At 34.9% G+C, this 16,730-nt stretch overlaps 1 protein-coding gene across 1 annotated transcript in view; it reads left to right on the forward strand.

Moving 5' to 3' along the window:
• NUBPL (nucleotide binding protein like) overlaps positions 1 to 16,730 on the forward strand; it is a gene marked incomplete at its 5' end in the record, with an annotated part of 81,692 nt that overhangs the window by 51,693 nt on the left and 13,269 nt on the right. The window contains 2 exons of the mRNA XM_010711664.3: positions 8,657 to 8,742; positions 12,983 to 13,103. Coding sequence (XP_010709966.1) covers positions 8,657 to 8,742; positions 12,983 to 13,103 — 207 coding nt within the window. The remainder of the gene's footprint in view (positions 1 to 8,656; positions 8,743 to 12,982; positions 13,104 to 16,730) is intronic.

A 16,730-nucleotide genomic window follows, 5' to 3' on the forward strand; every position in this document is an offset into this window, starting at 1 on the left:
TATACTTTTTTTTTTTACTCTCGTTAATTGGTTGCTGTGAATTCAAGGCTCCATAGACTTGTTTAGCATACCTTTATTTCCTTCAGCACTGTTGCTTTCAGGGGTTCAGAAGATAGTGATGCAGATCTCAATGCAGATGTCTTTAGAGCAGGTTACAGGATTCTCCTGTTTTTTTATGAGCTTCATCTTCATTTGCAATTCATGTTTCCAAACAATGTGCTGTCTTTGTTTTATTTATTTTTTAGTTTTACAGAAAGTAGTTGTTGTGCCGTTCTGTTTCTGCTTCACTTTTCTTGTTCTTTGTTATTCCTTTGAGAATACTTGGACAGTCATGGTATTAGCAGCATAATTTTTCTTTCCTCAGAGACAGTGTGTATATCCTAGCTAAGTACATTCAGAAGTGCATTATCTAGTTTGCATGAAAGTTGTACTTTGATTTGCATGCATGCATATGTGAGATACAGTATTTGCATTATGTTTTCATTACTTATCTATGGCTTCCTAGGAACACACAGTGTAGAAAAAAAATATTTTCTCTAAATAAATTTACAGAACCTGCATGAATTTTTTTGCCAGTTACTTGACCAAGTTTTTCTGTGGGTGTGACAGAGCTATCGCAAAGGGGAGGGATGTGATGTGTAAATCTGTAGCACTGCAACACTCGTCAATAAGAGATGAACCTATGGGATGTGTGATAGGGTACTGAGTCTTAATGTTAGAATAACTTTTTATCCTGCATCACAGCTCCTGATATTTTCTTGATTTGCAGAAAGGTTAGAGGAATACATAACACAACAAAATATGTATTTTAATTCTGATCATCGTTAAAGACAATGTCAGCCTCACGCAATTTCAGTTGAAATGGCAGCTGTGTGTGTGCATTTATTCTTTAAAATATGACATCCAAGGTAACTATTGGGATTTTTTTGTTTTATTATACTTAGTCACCTTACAAGCAGATACCTTATTTAGCATACTGTTCATTAATCACCTGTAGCTTTTCTCATGCTTGCATTCATTTTTCAACAAACTATCAGATGAGAAATGATTACTTAAGAACGTGGAAGATGTTTTTATTTCACTCCAGCTTTTTTCTTCAGATGCCAGTCTATTTTCCACATAGAAATCCTAGATCAGCCTGGACAGAAAGGTTTTGTTTGTGACCTGTTGCTACTTAATGCATGGGTAGGAGAAAGTACCTGCTTGTTGTAAAAGGGTTCCTGTGCCCTGTTAGCACAAGCACTTCTTCCTCCTTCAGAAGCTGAACTGTGGAAGCTGTTAACTGTGTTAGTCTGCCTGTTGACCGTTCTTTATTAATGTTAAAGTGAAGTTAGCATTAGTCAAATGTGACAACTTGACAGCTTTAGAGATGACACTGTCTCAGTTGACATCTGGCTCCGGGTTAATACTGGAGTTGTCACTTCATTTGGTAAAATCTGTCATGTGACGTTTTTTTTCTACGAACTTCAAGATGCCACCTGGTCAGTAGAAAGTGGGCTGAGGCAAACCAAAAATTTCACATCTTGCTGAACAGTCTTTTATTTGATACATCGGTGAATTTATACAGGAGACCTAAAGGTAAAAGGTATTGTTTTATTTCAGTGCATTTAATTTTGCACTTTCAAAAGTAACATTTTCTTCTCCACACAAAGCATATGTTATTATAACAAACTTATTATAAGCTTTAAAAAGGCTACTGTTGAAAATTAGAGAAGATTATTAATCAAGATAAGTGAAGTGAAATGCAATGTGAATGCCGTTTTGTTTTGTTTCAAGTTCCATAAAAAAAGAAGCATTGTCATTGCTAGCCATACAGGGAATGACATCCATCACCTTTTACATTTTAAACCTATACAGCACACAGATTCCACCATCTTTTTGTTGCTTTATCCTGCAAACTGTGTAGTTTTTGTAATGACTGCATGACTGCATTTTTTTAACCAATACACAGATCTTAATCAACTCCTGAATGTTTACCAAAGGAATTATGTCAAAAAGGAATTCTCAGAAAATTGTGATAAATAGGATTTTTGACTGATTTAAAAAAAAAAAGCATATTTTTACTAATTAAACTTTAAAAGTAGTAGCAATATTTTTTTGTTCAAAAGTGTAAATTGAGGAAGGAATGGATAGAGGTATATTACCAACTTGAATGCCAATTGTTTTCATTAATTCTGAAAGCATGTTATTAACCATTATGTGCCAAACTGCTGAACCAAACTATTCATATTTATTGCAGTGCCAAGCAGACCATAGGTGCAGCCTTGTGGACAGCTTGTAGACTGTTATAGCAGTGCGTGCCTCTGTGGTGGTTTCACAATGACAGCCAACTGAACTCACTGCAGTGCACCCTCCCCCCTGAAGGAACAGATGGAGAAAATACCATGGAAGAAGGCTTAAGGGTGGAGAGTATGCAGAGGTTGCTCACCAATTACTGTCATGGGCAAAACATACTCAACGCTGGGAGGGAGATAGAATTATTGCCTATTGCTAACAGACTAGAACAGTGAAAAACAAAAAGCATGCTGAAATCACTTTCCTCTATAATCCATCCTCTCCCACCTCCTTCCCCTTAGTGGTACATGGTAAAAGAGGAGTAGGGGTCAGTGGTAAGTCCGTAATGCTTCACCTCTGCTGTTTCTTCATGGTCTTTCTGCCCCTGCTTCAGCTTGAGGTGCCTCCTATGGGATCGTGTCCCTGAACTAACCCTGCATAGGATTCCCACAGGCTGCAGTTCTTCAAGTACCCATCCTTCAGGACTGGACTGCTGCAGCACAGGTCCCTGTGGGCAGCAGCTCCCCCAGCCGCCCTGCCCCACTGCAGACTCCTTTCTGTGGGCTGCAGCCCCAGCCTGGGACTGCTCCTGCAGGTGCTTTCCATTGGCTATACTTCCTCCAGGCCATCTACTGTGATGCTGTGGGCTCTTCTATAGCTGCACATGGGAATCTCTGCATGGTGCCTGTGGGCTGCAGGTGGACAACCTGTTCTTCCATGGGCCTCTCCTGTGCAGGAAGGAACTTCTGCTCTGTGTCTGGAACACCTCCTGCCCTCCTTCTGAGCTGACCTTGGTGGCTGCAGGGCTGTTTCTGTCACGTTTTCTCACCCACAGTAGTTTCTCCCTTTCTCAAATCTGCTATGCCAGAGACACACCCAGTGTTGCTCATTGCTCAGCTCTATCAGTGGCAAGTCCCCTTGGGAGCAGCTGGAGCTGGCTCTGATCTGATATGGGGCAGTGCTGGACTCTGCTCACAGAGGCACCCCTGCAAATCCTTTGACATCAAAACTTTGCCGTGTAAACCCCATACAGACAGAACTGGATCCTGCCTTACCATATAATAATGTACAAAACCAGGAAGTTCCAGTTAATAAACAGTGTGTCTATTCAGAAAGAAGCATTAAAAAAGGGGGGGGAGGGGAAGATTTTCAAATAATTCTAAAAAGAAAACAATGTTAATGATCTTGAGGGGGGAAAAAAAAAAGTTATTGGTGGTATTAGCAGAAAAAAGAATTGTGAGAAAAAGGAGCCATCTAATAATTAATAAAAAAATGCAATCTGAGTAGGTACGACACCATTTTCCTCTCTTTCCTGAAGAGAGATGATCAAAAAAACCCCAACCAGTGCCATGCAAGTTGTATGTAGCATATACTTTGATGGGAGGTGTATCTGTATTCTGTCATTGCTCTTTGTGCAAGTGTCTATTTGCCCCTTCTTGAAAATCTTTCTTTGATGCAAATCATAGTTGCAAGGCATCTGATCTTCTTTCCTTTTAGTTTAACAATGATGCACAATGTTTTTCTCAATTTTTGAGCTTTCTTTCCTCTTTTTTTATGTAGGAAGTGCATTGTTCATTTCTATAGTGAATTTTTGAAGATTCTTTGTGGAAGTCATCTTGATTTTTTGATAATGGTAAATTTTACTTCATCTGTTTTTGAATGGCAAATATTTTTAGTATCACATTTTTATACTTCTTTCAGGTGATGTTGGAGATTTAGTCTTTCTTTCCTGCTATATTCTGATATTTTAAATAACTGCAGGAAAGCAAAAAGACATAAATTTAGGATGGATTAAAAGAGAACAGCAAAAAACCCTCAATCACAACATTGGGTCTTTATGGATTGATGATTGTATTCATGTAACTGTAGGTTGTACAATAAAGTAGTTTGTTACTGTTGTCAAAAAATTGTAGTTGACAGATGTAAGCTGGAAGTGGGACGCAGGCAGGATCCAGCCTTCAGGACAGTTCTGAGCTGAGTTACGAGTCTCAAGGGTCCCTTAAAGGAAAGCCAAGCTAATGATTCTTTCATGTTACTAGTTGCAATGAGAATGTTACATGCAAAAGCTGAAGGAACTCCTTTACGCAGTTCACCCAAGGCGATGGACGTCTTTTCAGTGTTAGAACAATTTTAAGCATTACCAGCTGAAACCTTAGCAAAAACTAAAGTCTTTGTTCTTGCAATAGTTTGTTCTGCATCTTCAAGTGTAAACTGTATGCTATAATTGTAGGCATATTTTATAAATGAAATAACAAGAAGTTCAACAGAAAGCAAGAGGGCCTGTGAAGATCTGCAGTAGAGATTATTCAGGTTCATTAGGCTATTTATAACTTGTAAGTCTTGCCTGGAAGTTTAAAATTGATGCAGTGGAAGAGGTAACAAAAGCTACAAAAAATGAATGTTGTGGTCAGATCAGGCTGTGGGCAGCTATGTGGATGTGCCTCTGCAAGTGTTCGGTGCCTGTGTATTGTTAGAGAGGTGTAGTATAACTTTCTTTATCTTTTTCTCTCGGAACTCTGTCAGTCTTCCTGGACTGTTACTTGTCACTCCACAGGTTTTCTGGTTGATGTTATTTACTAAGCTAGTAAGAATCAGGGTGATATCATCTAGACGTTAATCTAATTTTGGTGGGGGGAATCATAGCCTTGTTATGAGTTCTGCATTTGTAAATACTGGAGGAGAGGGGAACAACACAAGGAATCTATTTGAGAGTGGTTTTTCTCATCCTAAGGTAGATCTTGTAAACTTAGCTGTTTTTTATGCTTGCCTGTTTTGTTATTTTTTTTTTCCACTTCCTTGAAAGAAAGCCCATGGAGTTTGCTTAGCTTCAAATAGATTATATTAAACGGTTGATGAGATACCACCTTGTGCCTTGTAACCCAAGGTGTCTAATGCAAACTTTAATGATATGCTGAATAGAGGTAATGTTTTCTGTATCCAGAACTTTAAAGCTTTGTCAGCATTTCTAATTTCCTAAGCACCGGTCCACCAGTGAGGCAAGTACCAGTGTTGTATAAGCACACATTTCTTTTACTGGGATTAAGCACCTGGGGTTTAAGGAAAAAGGCAAACATCAGTCTTACAGACGCACTGTTCATTCTGTCTCCCTATTATGCATGCTAAGTATTCAAAATAGAGTTAGCATAGTTTTTATTAATGCAAAGTGCATCAGCTTTTTGCCAGCTGAAATACGATGAAGTTATGAAAATAAATGAAATGCATGAATAAGTAGATATGTCAGTTAAACATAAATCTGTTTAAGGTAGATATCCTTAGTATGCTTAAGGCATAGAAATTATTCTCCATGCAACTGCTAACATAGAATTTGTAGTATGTTTTAATGTGAAATATGATAACATTATAGTTTCTGCAACCTCTCTGTTCAATTTGTCAGCCTTCATTTGCTTCCTTCAGTCAAGCTTGTGTAAACATTGCACGTATTGCTTCAAGAGACCTACTGTGTGTGTGAATTCAGTCATATTTCATTACTTTGTTGATCAAAATAACTCTTGACTGTTTGATATTCCTATTAAACATGTAGAACAGAAACAGCAAGGGAAGTTGTGTTCTTTCTTGCTCATCATTTGAATTGCTTTCCAAATTAAACATGCAAATTTATTCAGTAAAGGGGAGCACCGAGGAAAAATCTCTTGCTATATTCTATTGCTGGTGGAGGAAATAGTGCTGCTAAGTACTTGAATTCTTGAACTTCAGGTTGAGTTTGCTCGGCTAGCAGTTGTACCAAGGAGAGAAAAAGTATGATTAAATGGTATAATTGTATGGTATAAGTCAGTACAAGCTGGTTGTGCTGTTTTAGTCTGTATGTGAAACACAGATTTCTGACCATGAAGTTTCTGGATCTTCTCCCTAATCAGTAATTACTCTTTGAGTTTTGGATGGGTTATCCATGGATTTAGATATCAATATTAGGTCTTTGAAGTTCCTTCCAGTCCTTTTTTTTTTTTTTTTTTTTGTTGACTGAGTTTCAGTTGATTATAAAGTAATCACCAAACAGGTATTTCATAAATAGTTCAAAAGTCAGTAAATCTCTGGTGGCTGCAATATAAACTTTTTAAACTTGTATCATGTTTACAGCTTATTTTAAGAATTTAATCCTTACTAAATTATATATGAATGGAGTCTAAGGTAGAAGCTACTGAAGAACTGAAGTGTACTTCCACTTTCCCAAATTAACATGTTCAAAACTGAGAAAGGATTACCTCTAATAAGAAGTAAATGAAATCAGTAACTTGCTGTGAAAGTTATTTTTGTTATGATTAGAATTGGTGAGTAGCACTTCCTTGAGAGCACCTTTAATTTACCTTTTATTTCAAGGAATTTAAATTGGGAGATGTCCTTTATCTTCCATATTATTGTGAAGTAAATCACTTAGTGATGATTCTGTTAAGTAGTTGGAGCCTCAGGAGAGTGCTTTAGAGCCAGAGGACAAATCCTAATGAAATTACAGTAATTCAAAATAACCTTCTTTAAACTGCTTATGGAAGTGTCAGATTCTTGAGTAACATTACCAGTCTGATTAGTGAATGCTGTTCTCTGCTTGCCTAAGCCACTGGCAGATAGTCTCAGTGAGGCTTTGTACTGCTGCTGTTACAGTTACCTCAGTGGCTATCAGAGGAAGCACTATGATGTTGCCTCTTCTTCAAAGATGTTGTGTCCTCAGTGTCAACAGGAGAATGATTTCAGATTTCTTTATGCTCACAAACTGGAGTAACAACTTAAAATATATACATATATATAAACTCTGAAAGGGATTATGGATATATATTAAAAATGTGTGTGTATATATATATGTGTGTGTGTGTGTGTGTGTATATATATATATATGTATATATATACATAATCCCTTTCAGAGTGAAAAGGAAAATAGAAGAGATCTATATAGTGTCAGCACAGGCAGATTCTTGGTTGTGTAGACTTTCATTCTATGGAAAAAATGTGCAAGCTGTCAACAAGTCTAGTTTTAACTCATGTATCTCTGAAGTCTGTTCTTTTTTATACAGGGAGTCGGTATTCATGACAGCCTAAAGTCTGTGAAATGCCAATGGATCATTTCATCTTGTTAGTTTCTCCCTTTGGGTGAGGTTCTCTAGCAAGAGAATTTGTTAATAAAAAACACCTTTCACATAGACTGCCTGTGGTTATAGTGGATGTTTTCATTGTTCGTAACCTCTGTACTTCATGCCATTCATTTGAGTTGCTAAAAAAATATTGGACCAGAAAATGGGGAATTAAGTTTTGCTGACTGCTACATGGAGATCCAGGGAATGCTGAACATTTTTGTCTACAAAAAAGTAGACAAAAGCCTGTTATGTAGGACAGCTAACATGCATGTATACACATTCAACAGAAAATTCTAGTTTCCTGGTTTTGTCTGAGAAGGCAGCTATAAGAAGCTTTTTGTCTAAGTATTGAAAGATCTTCATTTTACAATTTTTTTTTTTAAACAAAAAAATCATTTAAAAGATTCAAAGCCATTGAGTCTAAGCTACTAGTTTGTAGACTATATTTAAGTTAGGGTGTATTCATTTTGTGGAATTAACTCTGTATTTCAGTGTTGGCAGTGAAATGTAACCGTACCCTGCATTGAAAAGACCAGCTTAAGTGTGGATGTAGCTGAAAGGATTCCATGTTATTCTTTGCTGTGTCACTGGAAGCAGGTCAGCTTAGGAAAAACAGTGAATTATTTGCATTCCAGAGTTTTAGAGAACAATAGGAAATTGTTTGCTTAATGTGTTACATACGCTGTTCAGTTTTTGGACTTCATTCTAATATTATGTAAGGCAGAGAGAGGCAGCTTTTCAGGAGTGAAACACCAGATTGTATTTTCCTTTTAACTAGAGGTTAAGCACACTGGTCGAAAACATTCACATGTGCTGTCAGGCAGTGTTTGGAAACGGCTGATTGTCACGCAGGAGAGATGCCGTCAGTCAGCACATGGATTGCATGGGGCCATCTGAGGGACAGGGTTTCCTATCCGAGTGCTTTGCAAACTGGGAGGGTTCTTAAGATGCTAGGGCTCCCACTGCGAAGTCCAATGCATCTGTGGTGTTGTGCTTCTGAAAAGCTATTCACATCCATTCTATCATCTGTTCATGGTCATATGGCAGCTAGATCAGTTTTCTCATTTACAGAACGTAAGTGGTTTCTACATAGAAAAATATAGGGTGAAAATGTCTTATTTTTATCACTCTGCATCATATCTCATGCAGTTTTGGTCACTGCATTATAAAGAAACAGGATAATTTTCTTTCTTAGATTGGGGGGGGAAGCACCAAAAAAACTGTTAAACAGTCAATGTTTACAAGTTATGAATCATAATTTAAACTAATGATATTTCATATTTATTTATTTATTTTCTCAGGAGCTGTAATCATCTCTACTCCACAAGATGTGGCTTTGTTGGATGCACGCAAAGGAACTGAAATGTTTAGAAAAGTCCATGTACCTGTAAGCATCTACATTAAAAATACCAGTAGATTCAAAAAAATAATTCCAAAAATCTGAAAATTTTCTCTATTTGTGGTAGATGAACAATCCACTCGGATCACTTGAATGTCAAAAATTCTTGTTTAAAAAAAAAAAAAATTAGAATCTGCTTTATATCTGTCTCAGAAGCTTTCTTTAGCGGAAGAAAAAGAATTTCTCAGCATCAAGTAATAATAGTATTGAATTTATTTTCAATCAATTTGTTTAATCACCTGGAATGGATCAGAATGCTAACCAGCTAAATAGAGTAATTTATAAAGTAATCTCTTCTTTCCAAATGTACTGTCTTTCTGTATCGTCATTATGTGTTCTCAAGAATTGGTGGAGCTCTAACCTAAAACTCTGTTAGATGAGAGGAAAATCATATATCTCTACAATTTAAGGAAGTTTAAGTTTTGGGGGAGTCGTGTGTGTACCTGATTGTCACTTTGCCATTTGAAAGGCTCTGTGACTGTCACTGAAAGAAGAAGTCCATAGTTTTCACTTTTTTTTTCATTAGGCTTAGAGCTTATATGGTAGCTTGCTTGTTTGGGAAATGCAAAGTTCAGCATTATCCCCAATATTCATATAGATTGAAATGGAGCAAATATTAGAATTAATGTTTTACATTTAAACTGAATGATAGAATCATAGAATTAGACCAGGTTGCTCAGGGCTCCATCCAACCTGGTTTTGAATGCCTCCAGGGACGGAGCATCCACAATCTCTCTGACCAGCCTATTCCAGCACCTCACCACTCTCAAACTGGAGAACCAAATAAAGGAATTTGAAATAGACGGATAATAGTAAACAAAAATATATTCATTTAAAATAAACTAACTAGGTTACTACTTAAATGTTTTTTTCTTTTAAGCATGATTACATTGATTTAAGGTCTTGACAGTGTTGCAAGTTGCTAAGTAACAGAACGTTCTACTCTAGTGCATGTTCACGAAGACTCATTTTTCATTTGAAATGTGCATGTGATGAAAAAATACAAACTGAAATGCTTCATTATTTTAAAAAGTAAAGGAAAAAGCTATTTACAATACTTAAAAAATTGTTGTCTGGCTTATCTGTGCGAAGGTTACTTTTACTTTTTATTAAGACAGGGAAACTAGCGTCAGTAGCATTTTTAGCTCTTCTTAAAGCCAGCATTTTTTTGTTTTAGTTTGCAAAATAGCATAACGAAAGAAATAAATTGACAGATTCCTTATTATTAGATGCTCAAGTGTCTTTGCACCAAAATGAAAGTGTGGTAGCATTTGTTGTTTAATACTAGAAGAAAAAATATAAGTATACGACAGAAGAGCAGCATATGAAATGTTCTATTTTGATTATGTGTTTGGATTTATTAAAATCATGCAGAATGACTTTTCATATAAGATCACATTTAATTTAGTAATTTGCTGAATTTTTTTTCTAATGAGAAATTGTCCAGATTTCTTTCAATGTTTTGTCAGTTTCATTCAACGTTTTTCGCAGCGAATGGCTTCCAACAAAGCCATGCATTCTATGATAGGCTTGGCTTAACCTGGTGTGTGGTAGACAAGATTTTAAGTATATATGTGGACTAAATGCCAGACTAGATCTATCTTAATCAAATGATAAGCCACAACAACACTATTATGCCAGATGCTGGATTGCAATGCAATGGAATCAATACACTGGAGTTCTTGCATGTTGTTCCTTTTTTCTTTTCTCACTGTATATATACATCAACATAAGTGTTTCATTTACATCACTGTTAAAGAAGGTCCTGCCTATGTATTGCATTTAGTTTTAAGTCAGAATTGAATCTGAGTCACAGTTATTAATGTTGTTTGTTCTTTACTGATTTGAAATTCAAGAGTTTCTCAGGAATTTTCTCCTTGTCTGGAGAAGGTAGTGTATATTTGGATTTGGGCACTATATGTTGAGTTACCAAAAGGTTAATTGAGCAAAAGGAACTTGTAAGCATTCAGAAACCATATGTGCACAGATAATTCATAATGAGGATTTGCCACTTTCTTACTTTCCTGCTATTTCTTGATGGATGTCTTTTCACTATTCAAAATAAAATAGTTTGACCAAAGAAGTTAAGCATTAAAACTATGAATTTGGTATTGTAGGCTAGCTTCTGTGCTGCAGAGCATCTAGTGTTTGTTTCATTGAGCAAGTTTTCAGAGAAGTACGCAGACAGAAGAGCTCACTGAGGAGCAGAACAGGATTCATGCATGTTTGTAGAATAGTTTGTCCAGACAAACTTGGAGGCTTTTCCAAATCTAATATTTAAACAGGGAAATAAGAGTCATTACTGATTTTATTAGCAAAACCTATTACATTTTCTATAGATTTGAAAGGCTCTGAAAGTAATAGTGAAATCTCTTGTTTATCCAAGTGTCTCCAGTGATATGTGTTAAAAATACACTTCAGTGATTAAGGTTTATGTATTTGCATGGATTCTGAATTAAATGTAGTGTTTGTAATTGGCAACTAATATTGCAAAAATCTAGTTGTGTACAAGAAGAACAATTTATACCTTAGTAAATATGTACTGTTTGGTGTTTGACAGATGGGAATAAGGTTGAGATAATAAAAGCAATATTGTAATGCTGAAATGTCACATGCTTTTAGTGAGATTTGTTTAAAGTAAAACAAAAGGGCAGTGAATAAGACCTCTAAAGCCAATCTAGCTTTGGGAATACAGCTGTAGTTCGGTATTTGCGTTAACTGGTGCAGAAAGACTTCTTTATTTTTAGGTGATCAAAGAACTAACAAAACAGCAGTAATATTTCTAAGCTGTTCATAAAACATTAGTAGGCTGAATGACTTTGATTATGAATTTGTTGTATCATAAATATTGTACAACTGTATTGAGGAGAATAAAAAGTTAAAGACCCAAGTTATCTGGAGTGGGATGAATTCCTTTTGAGTATAAATATCGAGATCTCTTTTTTCATGTGCTGCAGATGATGCCATGCATGTTTGTATCTATCTATCTATACACATGTATATTGTCTGTTTCTTAAAATGCTCCTTGCTTTAAACTCTCTAAAAACTTTACATGAGTGAAGGAAGATTTAGAAAGTAATATGAAACGTAACAGTGGTATAAGAAACAAAAACAGATTATCATCCTTTGATGCAAGGAAACTTTCTTTAAGAAATTGTAAATTACAGGCCTTTACCTGCTCGCAGTGCTACCTCCGAATTCTTTTAGTTAAAACTTTAGGACCAACAGTTGTTAATAAGTAAGGTAATTGCTGTTGCTTGCACTGAATCAGCGTCCTTTTAGATCATTATTTCATTAACACAGTGGATATATTATTCCTCTAACTTTGTTAGTTTCTTCAAAACATGTAACCAGAATGCTTAGGGAAATTTTAAAAAGCACAGAATGTCATAAGATATAGAACAGCTTTTCTGAACTTTAAAATATATATTCATCTGTAGCATAAATATCTTGAACTGAAATTTTCTAATGTGGAACCACCAAAGCGAGTCTTGTGTTGATTAGCAAATAGGGATGAGTTCTCATTCACAGTGTTTGTGTGCTGTTGTCATCACTTTTGAGAAATTCTGCTCTTCCTCAGTGAACAGGCTTGTTTACTAGGTGAATAAAATGACGTTAATTTTATCATAAGCATTGTTGTACATTGTGAAAGAAGATATTTATGTGCCTGATTCGGCAAATTTGCAGGAGATGTTTTACAAGGATGTAGATGAACATCTGACATCAACAGAAAAGTAGTTTTTGTCACTTCCTTTCACATAATTATTATTTGATCGTTAAAATGTTTTCCTCCTTTACAGAAAAATAGCAAATCTGATTCTTTTTGGAAACATTTTCCTTCAGGAGAAGTTATAAAATATCTGAAAAGCACATTTGATTGTTGTGTCTTTTAAATTTTTTTTTAATTTTGTATCCCAAAACTGCAAATTACAAAGCTAAAAAACGGTATTCAAAGGTCAGAAATGTATTCCATCTTGTCTGAGAAGGAGATTAGTTGAAAAGTTAGATCAGTGCAAGAGGTACTTCTGTGTCGTGTAAGTTAGTTAATCCTTTAGATGTATAATTATGGAAAAAATAATGTACAAGTAATTTAGAAATGAAAGTTAAACTAAGTAACTGATGATGATTTGTTGATTCTGTGTTGATAATCTCTTCTTTGTTGTCAAAGATGAATAAGAACTGAAGCTTGAATCCCAGGTGTTAACATTCCTCCTTTTTCATTTGACAGGTTTTAGGACTAGTTCAGAATATGAGTGTTTTCCAGTGTCCCAAATGTAAACATGAAACACATATTTTTGGAGCAGATGGTGTAAGAGATCTAGCAAAAACTACTGGATTGGATGTTCTAGGTAAGAATACAGAAATAGCTTATTAATGGCATGAATGTGGAAGGCTTTAACTGAAGTATAGATCTACACAATTCTAAAGTATTGTATAGTCAGACACTGTTTAAATACAATAGAATTAAAGTTTAAGATGTTGAATGTCACTTTTGTTGCATGCTCAGATTCATGCTCAGGATTATTCTCAGTAATTCTTGAACTGCATCTTAAATGTCTTGAATTATATGTTATGTAGAACATGGATTGGTTTTTTTGTTTTTTTTTCGTGTGCTATATTACCTGAAATTCAATATATTATGTATCACATATCAATATTTACAGACTGTCAAGGCTTCTGTGTGGTCCTGTAGAAATAAGCCTAAGGACTGTGCTAGTGCCTATAAAAGTTTTCTTATTTCATTTAAATGAAATATGTTGTTATATTTGTGAAATAAATGTGCCAGTTTGATATGCAGTTCATTAGAGCAATTATTTTTATGTCCATGTGAAGATATCTTGACTCTTGCGTGGAAGCAAGCAGACTGTAATGATTATATGTAAGTGTTGAAATTAAAAGAATATGCTGACTTGCAAAATGTTGTTGTAAAGAAAAAAATATATTTCTTTAAAACAAATTGTGCGTGATTAAATAATCTGGCATAAATTTAAAATATACATTGATCTATAAGATACACATTGCTGTTTTAAAAAGGCATATTTCAACCTGTATTATCAATGAAGAAAAAAAAATTATAGAATATAACACAGCATAATTAAGTTGGTAAATAGGATAATTGCATGTGTTAATGATATGTTTTCGTGTATTACTATAATTATCTCAATGATTTTCCATAGCTAATTTATTAAAAGAATCAGGAAGCTCACTTAGAAAGATCAACACAAAAACTTTAAGGTCTGACACAAATTTAGAATAGCACAGCAGCACATAATTAAAGACATACATTTTAGTCTTCTCAGTGTATAATGAGTTGTGATCAGAGCCCAAGGGGGGACTTCTGCAGCCCTGGGTGATGTGGATGGATGTAGATGTTCCGTAAGGAGTTGAATCGAATCTGCAGTTAGATACACAGACACGGATGATATGTCCTACCATTGGTCCTGTAAATGTTTTCTGGTATTTCCTAAGAGGACAGAACTGATTATAATGTTAGTAATAGTATTTAATAATTAAAGGTCTGATACATTAGGAAGTTTGTTAGGGGGTAGATGCAGTGTGTGAAGAAAGACAGAGTAAAGTTTACCATAGTCAATCCTTTTGATGGCAATTTTAAGATTAAGAAAAGTGCTCCAAGGGCTAAATTTAGAATCAGAGTACTTGATCTGTTTAGTAGGCTTGTACTCCAAGGGTGACCGCTGCACAATAATACCATATGGTATTACAAACATTTTTGCTTACGGCTTATATGTTAATCTTTCCCAAATGGCAGTTTTATCCTCCTGCTATTGAATTGCACCCAAAAGCTTTGACAGATTTTATCTGTATTTATCTATAAAAATTTATTTTGTTTGTATCTTGCTATTCTGTTTGTTCAGCTAAAGACCTAGTTCTCTTGTGAATCCTGATGGGTGGATCTTAGTTTCTCTGATAATATCCAGTAAGTTCTGCAAGCTAACAGTGTGCAGAACACAGAAGTATCTTTCAATTATTTTTTCAGAATATGAAGCCTTAAATATCGTTGAAAGCCTCTCTTATTCTTGTTTATGACAGAAGACAATTGAGTCACCAGTATACTTTGAGTTTCATTTGTTATTTCATTTAGGTTTTCTCTCATCTTTTAATTCTTCCCTGTAGGAAAGAATGCTGAAGTCCATGAGAAGGACTTTGCATTGCTGATTACTTCTCTCCCTGTCTCTGAAATTCCCCTATTTTGATTTTTTTTTTCTATTACAGTTGAGTGACCAGAATTATGACCAGAAAGTCCATTGATTTACATACTGCTAAGATAATGACTACTGTGCTCTGTGCTGACTTTTGCACTTCCAAACTCATTAAACTGTCTGCTAATAGAGCCAGCAGTGACTCTGAGATTTATTTATTTATTTCCTACAATAAAATAAAATTTTCTGAGCACTTAGGCTTTCTTTGTATTATGAAATGATTAAGATCAGAAAAATGTAGATCTCATTCATTGATAAGTTCCCATCATGCTCTATAATGATGAGCAGTGCGAAAGCTTCATCTTCCTCAAATTCTTATTATCCAAACAGATACACAGATTTTTTTTTAATGGTTTTTGTGCTTCTGTTTGATGAAGTTTTGACTTTTTTTCAATTGGATTTGCCTGTTGCTTTGTCTTCTCTGACTTGCACTTTTGTCCATGCAAGACCTTGTGCTTCTCTTGAGCCATCAGATCTTTGTAAGTATTGGGAAGATAAGAGAAAAGCTGCCGCTTGGTAGCTGCGTAGTTCTTTTTCGTAATTTTGAGATTGTTATTAAATTGACAGAGATCATTGTTTGGAAAAACAAGTGAAGATTAGACTTTACACAAAATAATTATAAGAGCTAAGTTCTGGGAGAATTGTGAAGTTACTCTTATTCTGTTAATAAGAACATTAGGGATAAAAGAAAATTTTAAAGGACTCCTCATTTATTTATTTACTTATTATACCTAAGAATAGTCATTCATGATTGAAAAAAAAAATAAGCAACAGTTAAACTTAAAGCAAATGGATGGTAATAATAATAAAAAAAAAAACCAAACACCTGAATTTCTTTAAGCATTCTGCTCCGTAATCATGGAGCCACAGCTTTTGTCTGCTATTTATTTCATTTCCTATGTGCCTTTGATTCTTTTTTTTTTTTTTTTCTTAACAAGCTTTGTAATTTCTAAATTCTGTCAGTTTTTATACTATCCATTGAAATGTTTTGTCCTCTAACTGTATTGAACTTCATTAATCTGCACTGGCTTGGTTTAGGCTAATTAAATGTTGCTAAAATGTATGAATTAAAATTGCAGCTTCTGAGACAAGTCAAAATTGAATGAAGCATGGTGTATTCTGTCTACATCAGTCTGTGATGTAAAGTACAGCTATATCTTTCATTAGAAAAGTTGGTTTTCAGTTCACCTCTTAATTATTTCTGTAGTAATGAACTAAACATGGGAGCTTCAAGTTTTCTTTAGGTGAAAAACTCTATTTTAGAAAGTGTGTTTCAGAGTGGTATAGGGTTACTAATGGAGTCTTCTTTAGAGCATTGCTTTCCTCTCTGATAGTTCCCTGCTAGTAATAAAGAATATAAAAAAGATTTCTGTTGGAAGGAAGGAACTCAATACTTCCCTACCTTTTGATTGGATACAGAGCATAAGGACAATAACAAATGTTATTATTTGGAAATTAAGTATTCAAAGAAATCCTTGAATGGCTTTTAAAATCTTTAAAAAGCATTGAAAGTTAGGGGATAGGAAGTTGCATGAGTATTTGCCTAATGCTCAAGCAAACTTCATGTACTCAAAATAGTTTGTATCTCAGCTTGTATTTTTCTGTATGATCAAGAGAAAAAAGCAAACAACCTGTCGTTATTTATTACAAAGGACAGTCTGTCATATTCAGAAAATGAAAAAGCCAAATTACATTTGGCATTAAACAGTAGGAATTGTTCTGCAGCCAATTTTCATTTGAAATGCTGATTTTTTT

The sequence above is a fragment of the Meleagris gallopavo genome, chromosome 5, assembly GCF_000146605.3.
Source record: "Meleagris gallopavo isolate NT-WF06-2002-E0010 breed Aviagen turkey brand Nicholas breeding stock chromosome 5, Turkey_5.1, whole genome shotgun sequence".
NCBI classification, from domain to species: domain Eukaryota; kingdom Metazoa; phylum Chordata; class Aves; order Galliformes; family Phasianidae; genus Meleagris; species Meleagris gallopavo.